This window comes from Anabrus simplex, chromosome 1, assembly GCF_040414725.1.
Source record: "Anabrus simplex isolate iqAnaSimp1 chromosome 1, ASM4041472v1, whole genome shotgun sequence".
Classification (NCBI taxonomy): Eukaryota; Metazoa; Arthropoda; class Insecta; order Orthoptera; family Tettigoniidae; genus Anabrus; species Anabrus simplex.
In genome coordinates, this window is record NC_090265.1 from 1117639202 (window position 1) to 1117654619 (window position 15418).

Sequence of the window (15418 nt, forward strand, 5' to 3'; positions counted from 1 at the left end):
CACATTTGTATTAGTAATTTTGTCTACATATACATTAGAAATATTTTATACTTTAATAAAACCCGTTTAGAATAAAGGCCATGTCCTATTCCATGATTACATATGCTATGCAGTATGGTTGCCTTGATGTAACCATGTACAGAAAAATTTCTTACGTTCCCTTCATCACAGTACAACAACCATCAGGTAACAACTTGTTTATTGTAGTTTTCAGCTGTGTAAGATTGTGAACTGAAATTCTGTGTATGAGATATGGTTGATAATACTATCTTCAATAGCTCTGTTTATTGCTTCTCTCTCTATTCTACTTGTTTGCCTGGTTCTTCTCTTCACCTGCCAGAATGTGACGATAAATATGATGGGCAGTTGGGAAAGATATAAGGCATTGCAGTCTCTGACAGTTATGGTCTTGGAAGAGGAGTAGTTAAAAGATTTCCTGGGGACCAGTACCAGTTACATCCCATAAAATATCACTGACTTTGAAATGTTTGTGGCTTACCTGTAAAATAATGTAGCACCGTGAGCGAAATTCGTGCATTTACAGAGTGAATCGGTCTACATCAGCAGCTCTTGTAGGTGGTATGTTTTGATGCATATAATAATAATAATAATAATAATAATAATAATAATAATAATAATAATAATACCGTTGAAATACTGTATCCCATGATAGTGAACTAACATAACTTTATATCTTTGAAGAGTAAATATGCCTACATATGACCAGTTGTTGCGTGTAGTTAAATAGGGCATAGGCCTATGCTAATTATGATGGTGTGAGAATGCAGTAATAATAGTTACTCACCATTCAGTTATTAGTAAATCTGTAGTCTTATCTTGCAATTGCGCGTAAACATATCTGCCGCATAGCCGCGTCTGTCGGAAACTTAATGCATGCACTTCGTTATCACTGTCGCAGTTCTCGTTACAGTTGAGTTCGCAACACATCAGTACCATTACGTAGAATGGTATTAGCAGTTGGCACCATTAAACGAATTAAAACTCTTCTAATTTCAGCTTTACATGGCCGAACTCATTGCTGTGTTATTACTGAAAAGGTTCAAGCTTGCCTCGCGATGCTGACGTCACAGTACATTCCCAGAACGGTTGTGAGACCTTGTATCTAAGAGGTGTTGGCTAGAGCCAAGCCTTCCGGAGACGCAGACCCTACCGTCGGCTGTCCTGAGAATGGTTTTCTGTGGTTTCCCATTTTCATCTACAGGAAAATGCTAGGACAGTTCCTACTCGTTGGCCATAGCCGATTCCTTCCAAACCGAGCTCGATAGCTGCAGTCGCTTAAGTGCGGCCAGTATCCAGTATTCGGGAGATAGTATGTTCGAACCCCACTGTTGGCAGCCCTGAAGATGGTTTTCCATGGTTTCCCATTTTCACACCAGGCAAATGCTGGGGCTGTACCTTAATTAAGACCACGGCCGATTCCTTCCAACGCCTAGGACTATCCTATCCCATCGCCGCCATAAGACCTATCTGTGTCGGTGCGACGTAAAGCCCCTAGCAAAAAAAAAAAATTCCTTCCAACTCCTTACCAAATTTAATTCACTTTTGTTCATTTCCTCTTCATTAGCTCCTGACGTTGGCGTCAGGAAGGGCATCCACCCGTAAAAGTATACCATATAAACTCATCTCACCTCAACCTTGACCCTGTATCAATAAAGGAGGCTAAGGGGTAGGCGTACATAAGACAGTGGGAAGAATATTCCTTTATTCTGTCGCAAATTGGATAAAAGTCTGATTCCACATATACTGATAGACCGAGACATTCAGCAAATGCCAAGAGGACGTGCGTGAAACGTATGGGAGCTGATCTAGTACGGAGTACCATAGTTATCATACGGGCCAAAACTAACTCCTCCTGAAACACTCTCTGTTCTATTCAATAGTGGCAATTGGGAATTAAAAGTGCGGGCGCAATATATATATTGTACCCGCTCCCCACCACGGTGCATTATACAGACAACAAACAGTACCTGGGTTTGTGAGATAGCGGATTGGGGGAGGAGGGGGTATATACATTTAAAAAAAAGGCCACAAAATGGTAAATTTCTTTTATGCTCTCTGAGCGAATTTCAACAGAGAGGTATGATTGGCAGTTTACCAACTTAAGTGCTACTGCTAGGGGCTTTTACGTCGCGCCGACACAGATAGGTCTTATGGCGACGATGGGATAGGAAAGGCCTAGGAGTTGGAAGGAAGCGGCCGTGGCCTTAATTAAGGTACAGCCCCAGCATTTGCCTGGTGTGAAAATGGGAAACCACGGAAAACCATTTTCAGGGCTGCCGATAGCGGGATTCGAACCTACTATCTCCCGGATGCAAGCTCACAGCCGTGCGCCTTTACGCGCACGGCCAACTCGCCCGGTAACTTAAGTGCGGTAATACTAGTTTTCGAGATTTTGATTCAATACTATACAATAAAATTTTCCCCAAAGTAACAACACACATTTATTAAAGAAGAAATACGGCGTGATTATACAATTAAAATCATTTAGAATTTGATCATGCACTAAAATAACAGACACTAAAGACACTGACAGACTGACGAATGTGTGCGGCAAGGGGCTGAATCATACCTCAAGTGTCCATGACCCTTAGCAAAAAAAATATAGCCCTGGTACCCTTCCTCATAGCACAGGCAAAGTCTCCACTACTGGCTGTGGCGCTATACAAATCGGTTAGTCGGGACGAAGGACATTTTGTGCGTATTTCCGCTACCGTAATAATTTTGTTATTGATTAAAGAAAATAAAGGGGAAAATAGCTGGTAAGACAACAGAGCTTGTACAAATGGCTTTTTTTTAATAAATCCTATAATTCGTAATTTCAGCAGGCAAAAATGGAATAAAAACGGAATATTTTCTCCAAAAAGTACCCAATCGCCGCTACTGGTTCTGTTCATTCATTTACCTCTCTCCCCTGACGCGCTCCCATCCGGTCCACCCAAGAATTCACTAGCCGCAGTTGTATGAAAACGAAGACAATGCACTGTGAGACAGCAGTGATTTATCAGGCCACGACAAGCAAAATGACAATGATGGCAACTGTGAAAATAGTGATGTTAAATGAAATGTAGCAAAGACGTAAATACTGTACAATATAATAATTTCGTAAAAAGTATTTTGATTTAAAATTAAATAATTAGTGATTTTTATCATTCCAGGAATCGTTGCAGAAATAAGAAGAGATTATAGAAACTTACTGGGATATTTAATTTAGCAAAAAACTCAGGTAATGATAACATAATGGGAAGCATAATTAGCAGTCTTATGCCAGGTATTGTTACGTGCCAGCCCTTTAGTGATCCCTTTCGGTACTTCCTGGAAGGGACTAGTGAGTCAGCCAGCCCGTAGGGCACGGCTGGCCTTCCCGTGTATTGTTCTCTTTTTCGTCTCCTTTCCCAATGCGTTTCTGCGAGGTTCAGCGAGAATGTTCCGTCTCTAGCCACATTGCGAATATTCCGGCACGCATCACCCGAGCTATATAAAAGGAAATTAGCAGCGAGCAATCAGTCAGTGGGGGGTCTCAGGGCTGGAGTCAGTGTTGGACTCGAGAGAGATAGCGGTGTTGGCTGTCGCTAATGTCCCACCGGAGTCTGAACGAGTTGTTGTTCTTGCGTCGGAGAGTTGAGTGATTAGCTGAACTGAATACGGCTGTCCTCATCAGGGCACCGTCGGGTACGGGACGGAGTACTGTGTGTGTGTATTTCTGCGAACTGAGGTCCGCCGTAGAGTCACCGATCGGAGCAATTATCGTGAGAGTAATTGGAACAATGTTAATGGTCGTTGTTGTGAGGAGTATTGCCCTGCTGGTTAGCACTGTTGATATGTTGCTGTATAGTTGTCAGTGTTTAGTTATTCACTGTGTTTGGCTATGTGAATTACTGGAATTTATTGGGAGTCGAACCAAGGAACAGTCATCATCTGATGTGTGGTGAGTAACCCTGTGTTCAAACCTAGCTGTCTGCACGCACCTGCAATGTGGGGTGACTCGACTGGTGAGCTCAAGTGAAAGGTCTGTCAGGTCGAGACTGTCCAACTGGAGTCCTGCTGTGAGAGACTTGAAAATAGGCAGCAATTAGTGAATGTGATTAGCAATAGTTGAATAGAATTACACTGACTGACAGAGCAAATGCAACACCAAGAAGGAGTGGTCAGAACTTTATGCCAATTGCAGGGTAGACTGACGTCACTGAGGTATGCTCATGATGTGAAATGCGCCGCTGTGCTGCGCACGTAGCGAACGATAAATGGGACACGGCGTTGGCGAATGGCCCACTTCGTACCGTGATTTCTCAACCGACAGTCATTGTAGAACGTGTTGTCGTGTGCCACAGGACACGTGTATAGCTAAGAATGCCAGGCCGCCGTCAACGGAGGCATTTCTAGCAGACAGACGACTTTACGAGGGGTATGGTGATCGGGCTGAGAAGGGCAGGTTGGTCGCTTCGTCAAATCGCAGCCGATACCCATAGGGATGTGTCCACGGTGCAGCGCCTGTGGCGAAGATGGTTGGCGCAGGGACATGTGGCACGTGCGAGGGGTCCAGGCGCAGCCCGAGTGACGTCAGCACGCGAGGATCGGCGCATCCGCCGCCAAGCGGTGGCAGCCCCGCACGCCACGTCAACCGCCATTCTTCAGCATGTGCAAGACACCCTGGCTGTTCCAATATCGACCAGAACAATTTCCCGTCGATTGGTTGAAGGAGGCCTGCACTCCCGGCGGCCGCTCAGAAGACTACCATTGACTCCACAGCATAGACGTGCACGCCTGGCATGGTGCCGGGCTAGAGCGACTTGGATGAGGGAATGGCGGAACGTCGTGTTCTCCGATGAGTCACGCTTCTGTTCTGTCAGTGATAGTCACCGCAGACGAGTGTGGCGTCGGCGTGGAGAAAGGTCAAATCCGGCAGTAACTGGTTTGGGGCGCTATTGCGTATGATTCCACGTCACCTCTAGTGCGTATTCAAGGCACGTTAAATGCCCACCGCTACGTGCAGCATGTGCTGCGGCCGGTGGCACTCCCGTACCTTCAGGGGCTGCCCAGTGCTCTGTTTCAGCAGGATAATGCCCGCCCACACACTGCTCGCATCTCCCAACAGGCTCTACGAAGTGTACAGATGCTTCCGTGGCCAGCGTACTCTCCGGATCTCTCACCAATCGAACACGTGTGGGATCTCATTGGACGCCGTTTGCAAACTCTGCCCCAGCCTCGTACGGACGACCAACTGTGGCAAATGGTTGACAGAGAATGGAGAACCATCCCTCAGGACATCATCCGCACTCTTATTGACTCTGTACCTCGACGTGTTTCTGCGTGCATCGCCGCTCGCGGTGGTCCTACATCCTACTGAGTCGATGCCGTGCGCATTGTGTAACCTGCATATCGGTTTGAAATAAACATCAATTATTCATCCGTGCCGTCTCTGTTTTTTCCCCAACTTTCATCCCTTTCGAACCACTCCTCCTTGGTGTTGCATTGTCACTGTCAGTCAGTGTATATGTGTGCATTCAATGGGTCATCCTGAAATAAATTAGGGTGATAAAACAGACGGCATTTTATTCGTAAGAGTATGTATAGGTATTTTAAGGCAGAAATAGGTTCCAGAAATGACATTCCAGGAGTCATTAATGGACAAGGAGAGTGAATATGCGAGGATTTATTGAAAGCAAAAGTATTTAGTCAGTAGTATATAAAGATAGTTGGACATAGGATAATGTTTAAGTATAGGAGATGAATAATATTAGTAATAATAATTTCGTGTGGCTATCTCTGCCCTTGTAAGGCAGACCCTCCGATGAGGGTGGGCGGCATCTGCCATGTGTAGGTAACTGCGTGTTGTTGTGGTGGAGGATAGTGTTATGTGTGGTGTGTGAGTTGCAGGGATGTTGGGGACAGCACAAACACCCAGCCCCCGGGCCATTGGAATTAACCAATGAAGGTTAAAATCCCCGACCCGGCCGGGAATCGAACCCTGGACCTTCTGAACCGAAGGCCACTATGCTGACCATTCAACCAACGAGTCGGACAATAATACTAGTGAAATACTAAAATTTATCTTGCATAATGAAGATATCTACAAAGAGATACAAACGTTGAAAGCTAGAAAAGGGGCTGAAATTGATAGAACAGGAGAACGTGGAACGGGAGACAGGCGGTTGTCGTAACAGAAACAGACAATTGGATCTGTGTTAATAGTCGCTGTTGCTTACTGCTGAGCTGTTGATGTTTAATTGTTCATTGTATGTGATGGTGTGAATTACTTGACGTCTCTGGAGTCGAACCAACGAACAGTCATCATGTGTTGTGGGGCCCGTAGCCCTGTGTTCAAATCTAGATATCTGTACGCAGTTGCTGTGTGGGGTGATTGGACTTGGAGAAGTGAAATTTAAGGCGTGCAAGTGAATAGGATTAGAGCTTCCTTCAGGTAAAGACTGTTCGACTGGAGTCCTATGAGAGACTTGTGAAGATCATGTGCTTCATGTCAATGTATAAATTTTTAAGTCAATGTGTATATTTTCAACTAGTGCATTTGTTTCCAATAGATTGAAACAAGACCAACAAGTCTATTCCGTGTTCCACGAACACACAACAGTTTTTTAAACCAGAACCAAGAACTTTTTAAGTGCCAAGTAGTTTATGTCTTTGTATGCATTTCATTTAAATGTGTATATATTTCATCTAGTTTAATTAGATTGAAACAAAACCAACAAGTCCAAGAACATTCTTAAAGCGCCATGTGTTTCATATAATTATAAGTATTGCGTGTCGATTTGTATATATTTTCAACCAGTGCATATGTTTCCAGTGTTCCGTGTTCCATGAACACGCGACAGTTTAAACCAGAACTAAGAACTTTTCAAGTTCCGAGTATTGCATACCATGTGTACGTTACATTTCAAGGTGTATGTTTTGCAACCCATTGATGTGTTTTTAGGCAATCGCCATTATGTGTATCATTTTTTATTATGATGTCTTATGTAAACCAGTCGATATGTGTGTAGGCAACACTAATGATATTTGTTATCGGATTCCCCTTGATTTGATATTCAACACGAACTTATGAATACTCCAAGGGAGTCGAAACCGGTCATCGCCCAATAAATTTAATATATTTTACAATGTGTTGAATGGTGGAACATCCCTCAAACTCTATTATCTAAGACATGTAAATAGACAACAGTATTAGAGAGTGTGCTCGTTCATGGTTTAATAGAATTGTATGTGTGTGTGTGTGTGTGTGTGTGTGTGTGTGTGTGTGTGTGTGTGTGTGTGTGTGTGTGTGTGTGTGTGTGAATATATTGGGTCATCCTGAAATAAATTCGTAACAGTACACTCCAATATACCCTCATCGTCACCACCCACTCTTTTCTTTCCAACAAACCATTTTGTTGCGAAAGTGTCCAGCGGTCTGGCCAGTCATTATTAGACTCTGCTTTCTTTTGACCCCGTAGATCTTCGGTATTAATTTCGTGTCCCTCTTCGCGACGTGTATTTTCGGCGCTAGTTCGCTGTTTTATGGGATCACAAGTAGAATTTGACAATTTCTACTTCTTCGGCCTTCCTTATTTTACTCATAGACATAAAGTAACTACTTACTTTATTCAGTTTGAACAATGATTGCTGATTACAGTAGATTAATTCAAAACTTATGTGAACACCAGCGTGTTGCAGAGCGGGCATTGAGCTGATATTCTGACATTGGAAACAATCCGAAGTGAACACAACTTCCTGTTTCCGGCTGCGTTACCGGTCTACGAAGCCTGTGAAACATGTAAGCATGGTAACTATTTGCTAGAATGAAAACTAAAAATCCACTTCATGAACACAGTACCATCTGCTGGAATATCAATAGTAAATTTGTCAATAAACTGCAATGTTTAAAAAAATAGAAAAGAAGGTGCTGGCATTGCTTGCCGGCAGAAATAAAAGCACTGGCTGCAAGTAACTGGACACTCCACCAAGAGATCCCGCTCGGGAGGATGTACTGAGTGGGTATGAGCCAAGCTGGTTAAAGTGTTTAGACATGGCGCTATAGGACACCTTCTCTTAATGCTGTTCGCAAGAATGACCACACACGCATAGATCTTTTTGAAGGATTGATTGCAGGAAGATTTTGAGTGACTAACCAGAAATACGACTGTTGACAATATATATAGCTCGTGTAATCCCGCATTTTTCCCGTCCCTATATCAGGAAATGGGACAAGGGTTGGACATACATGCAATCCCGTATTTGTTTCCCATTTTCAAACCAGGCAAATGCTGGGGCTGTACCTTAATTAAGGCCACGGCCGCTTCCTTCCCATTCCTAGGCCTTTCCTGTCCCATCGTCGCCATAACACCTATCTGTATCGGTACGACATAAAGCAACTAGTAAAAAAATCCCGTATTTGAGTACGGTACCCATGTCTAATTAGAAACAACTCGTTGCTAACTTGGCTGCTTGGGTTAAAGCTCATTTGATTTCGTCGGTGGCGAATTATCGCACCTATTTGTCAGTTATTTCTTTACATTAACTGATAGAGATTATTCTAAAGTGTACTCATGTTGAAACAGAAGATCCTGTGAAATATGCGAAATTCAGCAACATTGAGGTTGGTCACCTCTTGGATGGGTTCCCATGTGCTGTTGGCATGAGGAAGAAGGAAGGGAAATGGCACTCTACTGCATGTAAACTTCGGCTCAGACCACGTCACAAACGTCCCTCTTTGTGTAAGGCTTTTGGATTTATATGAATATCCTAAAAGTGTAGAGAAATAAACATTAAAAAATACTGCAGAATATCGACTTACGATGCAGAGCATTCCTCTTTGCGTGCCATAATCGATTTTACAATTAAAAACTGAATTAATTAACATATATGGCCTATCCTGGGGAACAACTCGTGATAATTTACATCACTAGGCAAAATATATTTTAATAGATGGTAAAATATCCACAGTTAAGGAAAGGGCAAAGTTTGTAACACATAGTAAATTGTTGTTTTTTGCAGAATTATTGTACAGTACATGTACATTTATATCCTATTAGGGTTCTTTCACCATGAAGTTTGGATTGTTTTCCCATATCAATACGGAAGACCAATGTAATAAGCACGGTGTTTACAGAATATTTAGAATCAAGATGTCAGTTATTACCATGGCAATGGTAGGTTGTGATGTAACACTCCTCCTGGCTAGTCTTCTTCTTCTTCTTCTTCTTCTTCTTCTTCTTCTTCTTCTTCTTCTTCTTCTTGATACGTTTATGCTTATGCAGGTCGTTTACAGAGCCTCTTCCAATCTCTTTTTTTTTTCACAGTCTATCGTTCATCACTGTCACCCATTGTGGTCCTCTCCGATTTACGTCATCCTCCACCCGATCTCTCCATCTTGTTCGTGGTCTTCCAATTGGTCTTCATCCAGATTCTGTCCATTCCAGAGCTCTTTTTGGTAATCTTTCTTGTCCCATTCTTTTTCTTTTGCTATTTGCTTTACGTCGCACTGACACAGATAGGTCTTATGGCGACGATGGGATAGGAAAGGCCTAGGAGTTGGAAGGAAGCGGCCGTGGCCTTAATTATGGTACAGGCCCGGTATTTGCCTGGTGTGAAAATGGGAAACCACACGGAAAACCATCTTCAAGGCTGCCGGCAGTGGGACTCGAACCCACGATCTCCCGATTACTGGATACTGGCCGCACTTAAGCGACTGCAGCTATCGAGCTCGGTATCCCATTCTTTTGACGTGGCCGAAATCCTGACTAGTGAATCAGCAAAATTGTCAATAGATGGCAGTACGGACGTACTTCAGTTTGGACATGTAGGTGGGGTCAGACGGCGCGACCTATTATTCCCTGGGTTTACGAGCAAAGCACATTTTGACATTTTCACACTATCCGATGTGATTTTTCTGCTCTCTTCACTGGTGATATCTATTAAGTCGTGCGCAGTTATTTTGCTTATTTCTTCTACTTTAAATTTTCTCGCTAAGACTTAACAGACGAATTTGATTCAGGTAAAATACATGAATACAAGATCAGCTACACAGTGCTATTCGAAATACTCTAACAAACCCACTGCATAATTTTACAATTTTCTTCCGATCGCAGATATTGGTAACGAAAGACCGATAACTTCCAAATTTCTTTTTCTCAGAAGTAAGATTTTTAACTTGATGTGTTTTGTTTGTAAACCCATGAGGCCACCTTAGGGCCATCATCCGTCCCTCATAGCTTTCGTTGCAACTTGTTCTAGTGATCGGGTGACGCGAGTCGAGATTGGAGAATGGATCAGTTGAATTATCAACACCTAAAAGATAATAGCTATAGTGTATCTGTTTAGGAAGAACAAGTTGAGTCGACAATTCTGGATACATCGTTATCTAAAGGACCAAGCTGTGTAAAGTTTACTTCATGCGATGTATCCACTTATCAAAAAAAGATAGCGAAAGATATTAATCAATCCGTACCACGTGTTCTTCTTTTCCCTGTATGAATAATCGATGCAGGTAACATCTCATATTTTGGGCTGTAATCTTTTCTTTTTACAATTTGTTTTACGTCGCACCGACACAGATAGATCTTATGGCGACGATGGGATAGAAAAGGTCTAGGAGTGGGAACGAAGTGGCCGTGACCTTAATTAAGGTACAACCCCAGCATTCGTCTGGTGTGAAAATAGGAAACCACGGAAAACCATCTCCAGGGCTGGGGTTCAAACCCACTATCTCCCGGATGTAAGCTCACAGGTGCACGGCCCTAACCGCAAGGCCAACTCGCTCGGTATCGAGGGTATACGCGGGTATACTCAGTATGCCTCTGGTTAACTCCACTCATTAGAGTATTCCTTCTGATTTCTTGCGTATACCTTCTACTTCGGCTTCTTTCCTTTTTCATTTCGACATTCTGTCAGTGAGTTTCAACTCTCCAGCTACGCTTGTAATCATGAACAGCGAAGGTTCAGCTTGATGAATAACATTATCAGTCATCACTAATTTAAGGTCACCACTGTCCGTTGCTTACTTCTCGAGGCTTGTGTTCATACATTCAGATGCATCACCAGTTGACCAATTTAAGCCTGAGAAATATATGAAGGCGTACTGGAACATACACGAATTCAAGACTTTGTTCCAGTGAACAGTGTTATCGCAAATGAACAAATTCAGCTTGGATTGTTTTTAGAAAACTGCTGTGTAATCAAATTCAGATTCTCAAACTAGTTCATTCAAATATGGATTTCTTTGTCATCATAAAATATCTTCTTATGCCAAAGTGAGAGAAGTTTATTGTAACTAGCTATAACCCAAGGTGGTCTGGTATCCGGGATTTGTCTTGCCCTGTGAGAAATTGGGGCCTACAGCGCTGCTCATATTGTTGCCGTATACTCATAGAAATCACTGAGATGAATCAAGGTAGTTAGCAAAGAGGACCTACTTCTGTATTCCTGAACTGTGCGTATTGGCACAATAGAATTAGAAGCAGTCTGCATATAACCAATTCAAAGCAAAGAAAATTGTACATACAGTACTGTACCTCTCTACAGGATCAATATGTGTTAACCAACATGATGGGAGGTCATGGCTTGAATTTCCAACACCCGCCTACGACGTTTGCTTGATATGAGAGAGGTTTCTTCTATCTTGGAACTATTTAATACACACGATAGTTACAAGTTTCGAAAAGCACGAACCATAGTTGACAAACAGAACAGAATAATTTATTGTATGAGGTATCAATAATCTCCTTTCTGATGAATTTCATGTCAACGATATAAAACTGACAGGTACTTTCCTATCTGCCGCGAATGGGATCCAATTTCTGATCAAATTAGACCTGTACAAAACAGATTCTAAATTTAAAGGAGTTCAGTGTAAATTCTTATGTGGGTGGGTGGGTGGGTGAATCTGAGTAAACTTACGAATATTGTTTGGACGTTTAAGTGTTTGATTTATAAAATATCACAATATTACTCGCTGGCTCATGTTAAACCTACTTATAGCGATTCATATGGTAAGTTTTATATCGCCGTTACACCCGAGAAAGCTACCATGTGACTAAATACTGCCCCGCACTACATATATCGCCCCTGTGAACTTTCGTCCTATGGTCGACCGTTTACGAGATGCAGGCATTCCAAACTTTGTACTGGAATTTTTGGAAATAGCCCTGCCTGGCACAGTAGCTGTAGCTATGACTGAGTGCCAGCAGGGTTACAACGTTCTACAAGAAGTGCTCAAAAGGTGTTATTGGCTTCTCGGCTTCTGAACAGCGTATTTTTTGTAGTGCATGACGTTATCTGAGAGAATCTTACGTCATTTTGAGCATGAAGGAAGACTAGATATTGTCGAAATAGTAACGTATAGAATATAGATGGTATGATACTGTAAATGAAACAGCCTCCGCAGCTCAGGTGGCAGCGTGCCAGTCTCTCACCTCTGGGTTCTGTGGTTCAAATCTCTATCGCTCCATGTGAGATTTGTGCTGGACAAAGAGGAGGAGGAACAGGTACTTCGGTTTTCCCTGTCATCTTTCATTCCAACAACACTCTTCTATATAATTTCATTTCATCTCTCACTCATTAATCATTGCCCCAAAGGAGTGGGTCAGGCTTCGGTAGCCGACACAATTCCTATCCTCGCCGCTATGTGGGGCTTCATTCATTTCATTCCTGACCCAGTCCAACAGCTAGAAACAGGCTGTGGATTTATATATTTATGTTACTGTAAATGATACGAGACTTTAAGACAGGGACTCCAAAATGAATACGGTAACATCCTCTCCATTCCAGCTGATGACCTAAATAGACATAACCCATAAACAATCAGGTATGGGATGTATGCTCATGGGGATGTTTCGTGTTTTTCGCAAAGTTAAAATCCCCGGCCCGGCCGGTAGTCGAACCCAGGGCCCTCTGAATTGAACGCTAGACTTCGAGCTGAATACCCAACACATGTGAATAATTAATACGTTCTTCAGGGTGTCAGTACTAGTGCCGGCATGGAGCTTGCGAAAACAGTGACCAACCGTGGGGTGCAATGCGTAGTCTGGGATAATTTTAAATACCGTAGACAACGCGTAATGAATGAAAACCTACAACCTGTTTTCCAGTCATTGACCGGGTCAGGGATGTAATGAATGAAGCAGTTATAGGCTATTAGTACGATGGGGTCGCCACTCCCAAAGTGATTTATTAATGACTGATAGATGCAATGAAATGAGAATGGAGAGTGTTGCTGGAATGAAAGATGACAGGGAAAACCGGAGTACCCGGAGAAAAACCTGTCTCGCCTCCGCTTTGTCCAGCACAAATCTCACATGGAGTGACCGGGATTTGAACCACGGTATCCAGCGGTGAGAGGCCGACGACAACGCGTAATGAGTACTGAAAATATATAGTGGCGGTGCACTGTTAAAAACTGTGTAGCTACATTACAGACTAACTCAGAGCAAATATACGTATGAAAGTGAAAGTGAACAGGTGTCGAAAATCATATGATCATAAATAGTTGTAAACGCATTGCTGCAGATGATCTGACTACACAACCACATAGTATAAAATTATTCGTAAAGAACTATTTAAACCGAGCTCGATAGCTGCAGTCGCTTGAGACTGAGACAGGTCAATGAAAGTAACAAAGACATTAAGTCCTGCCAGCAAGGGCATATCCACGTGTAATCTGGTGCAACATTGGGCTGATCGTTTGCAATACTTGGTATGCATTTAAACGGACTGAAGATAACATCTGTAATAGTTTCAGCGTATGTGAAAATTAGTCTTTTTACAGTACTTTTAATTACGTATCCGTCCTCTCAATTATCAAGTACAGTGGCATACAAAGTAATACAGTTACTTGCTATTACTGATATTTTGAGGTTCTGTGAACAGAACACCTTGGTAACATGGAGTCATTTATTTATAACTGTATTCAGTCAGAATAAAAAACACCATAAAACATCTAATTACTGAAAACATTTTCGGAAAAACAATTTTAACTTCTCACTGAAGTTTTCGCTTTAATGATAACTTCTAAATTAATATTGGCAATGTGCACCTCATTGTTTTGGAGACAATGTGAAAGCAGCACACAACAGCAGTAGTATTCATTCTCGTAGTCTTTTAAATAATGCCACTATGTTTTCCGTAATGGATAATGCAGACCATTGCTTGCACCGCCATTAAATTCCAAGAACTCAGCAGAATTTATTGTTACTTATGAATTACGGATATTGATAGAAGGAGAGTGTTGTGAAACTCCGTGTGCCTAATAATTTGACAACCTTCACCTTCGTCGAGGAGTGACGAATGCCGTGTACCTGTGATATACAATATCAGACAATAACATTACGGAGGCGAGATTCGATCCGTGGATCACAAGCTTGTGAAGCAATGAGCTTGCTCCCACTGAGCGTTTGTTGCGAGAATTTGTCCCGTGAAATTCAATTTTCTCAGTAGTTGCGCCCTGCAATCTGAACCGGTGAAAGTTCTCGCCATGATTTGTTATAGTGTTTGTGAATATAATATGAAGACATATAGCTATCACTCAGGCACAAATCTGGCTTGCACATGACGTTGAGGTTCAGTCAGTCAACGCCGAAGTGAGTAACAGGTTAATTTTCGGCGGAAAAGCGGCCGGGTATAGACCTAATCATTCTGTCTCACTTAGTGCCGAGATTACGAAAAAAACAACAACATTTATTGCTGTCTAGTTTCCTGAGAAAGCTTTCAAAAACACTATACTAAGTATGAAGATTGTTTTACGTTTCCATTATGAAATAAATTAAAACTAAGAATGTTTCGGAATATTCCAAAAACGTCAATGTTTTCTCTGAGATCAAGTCCAGACTCACCTGCCATGGTGGAGATGGCTTCGCGAGTGCGGTCTGCCGAACACTGGCTTTGTATTTCTATGGCGAGTTTATCTATGATCCATTGTCGTAGCACCTGAGAATGGTTGAGATATCGATTATGACTCGCCACTTCTTATCTCTTGAGAAGATGGGTAAGACACCGGTTTGAATACTAACAAAACTGGAAGATGGGACATCAACAATTTGGCACTCTTGAAGAGTAAGCCTATGGGAACATTATTCAACACATGCTGCAGAATAAAATATTCCAGTCAGTTGGCTCAAAACTGGCCTTTTAGAACCATTTCTAATAATAGTAATATTATAATAATATTATAACAATTAAAGCAACGAGAAACTACCTCATTCTTCATTTCCATAGTATGCCTCTTCTGTGACACCTAGGGCGTCTATGACAGCTGTATAATAATTCTTTATAATAATATTAATTAATACATAATTATTAAAATGTTTACAGTGTACAATGTCTTCTGATAATGGCTAGAATAAATTTGTTACTTCCATTGACCTGCCTCAGTCTCATCCTTGGCTTTGACGATATGAAAGTGGCCGAGGTATGA

The 15418-nt window shown here is 42.1% G+C and overlaps 1 protein-coding gene across 2 annotated transcripts in view; it reads right to left on the reverse strand.

The window, feature by feature from the left end:
- Nucleotides 1–14896, reverse strand: part of LOC136858195 (NPC intracellular cholesterol transporter 1 homolog 1b) — a 212824-nt gene extending 197928 nt beyond the window's left edge. Inside the window, exon 1 of one of the 2 annotated variants that reach the window (XM_068225409.1) lies at nucleotides 14838–14896. In XM_068225409.1, the coding sequence (XP_068081510.1) occupies nucleotides 14838–14844 (7 nt within the window). In that variant the 5' untranslated portion in view covers nucleotides 14845–14896. Of the gene's footprint in view, nucleotides 1–805; nucleotides 824–14837 lie in introns of those variants that run through there. The other variant, XM_068225411.1, reaches the window with a different exon arrangement.
- Nucleotides 14897–15418: the final 522 nt, after the last annotated feature.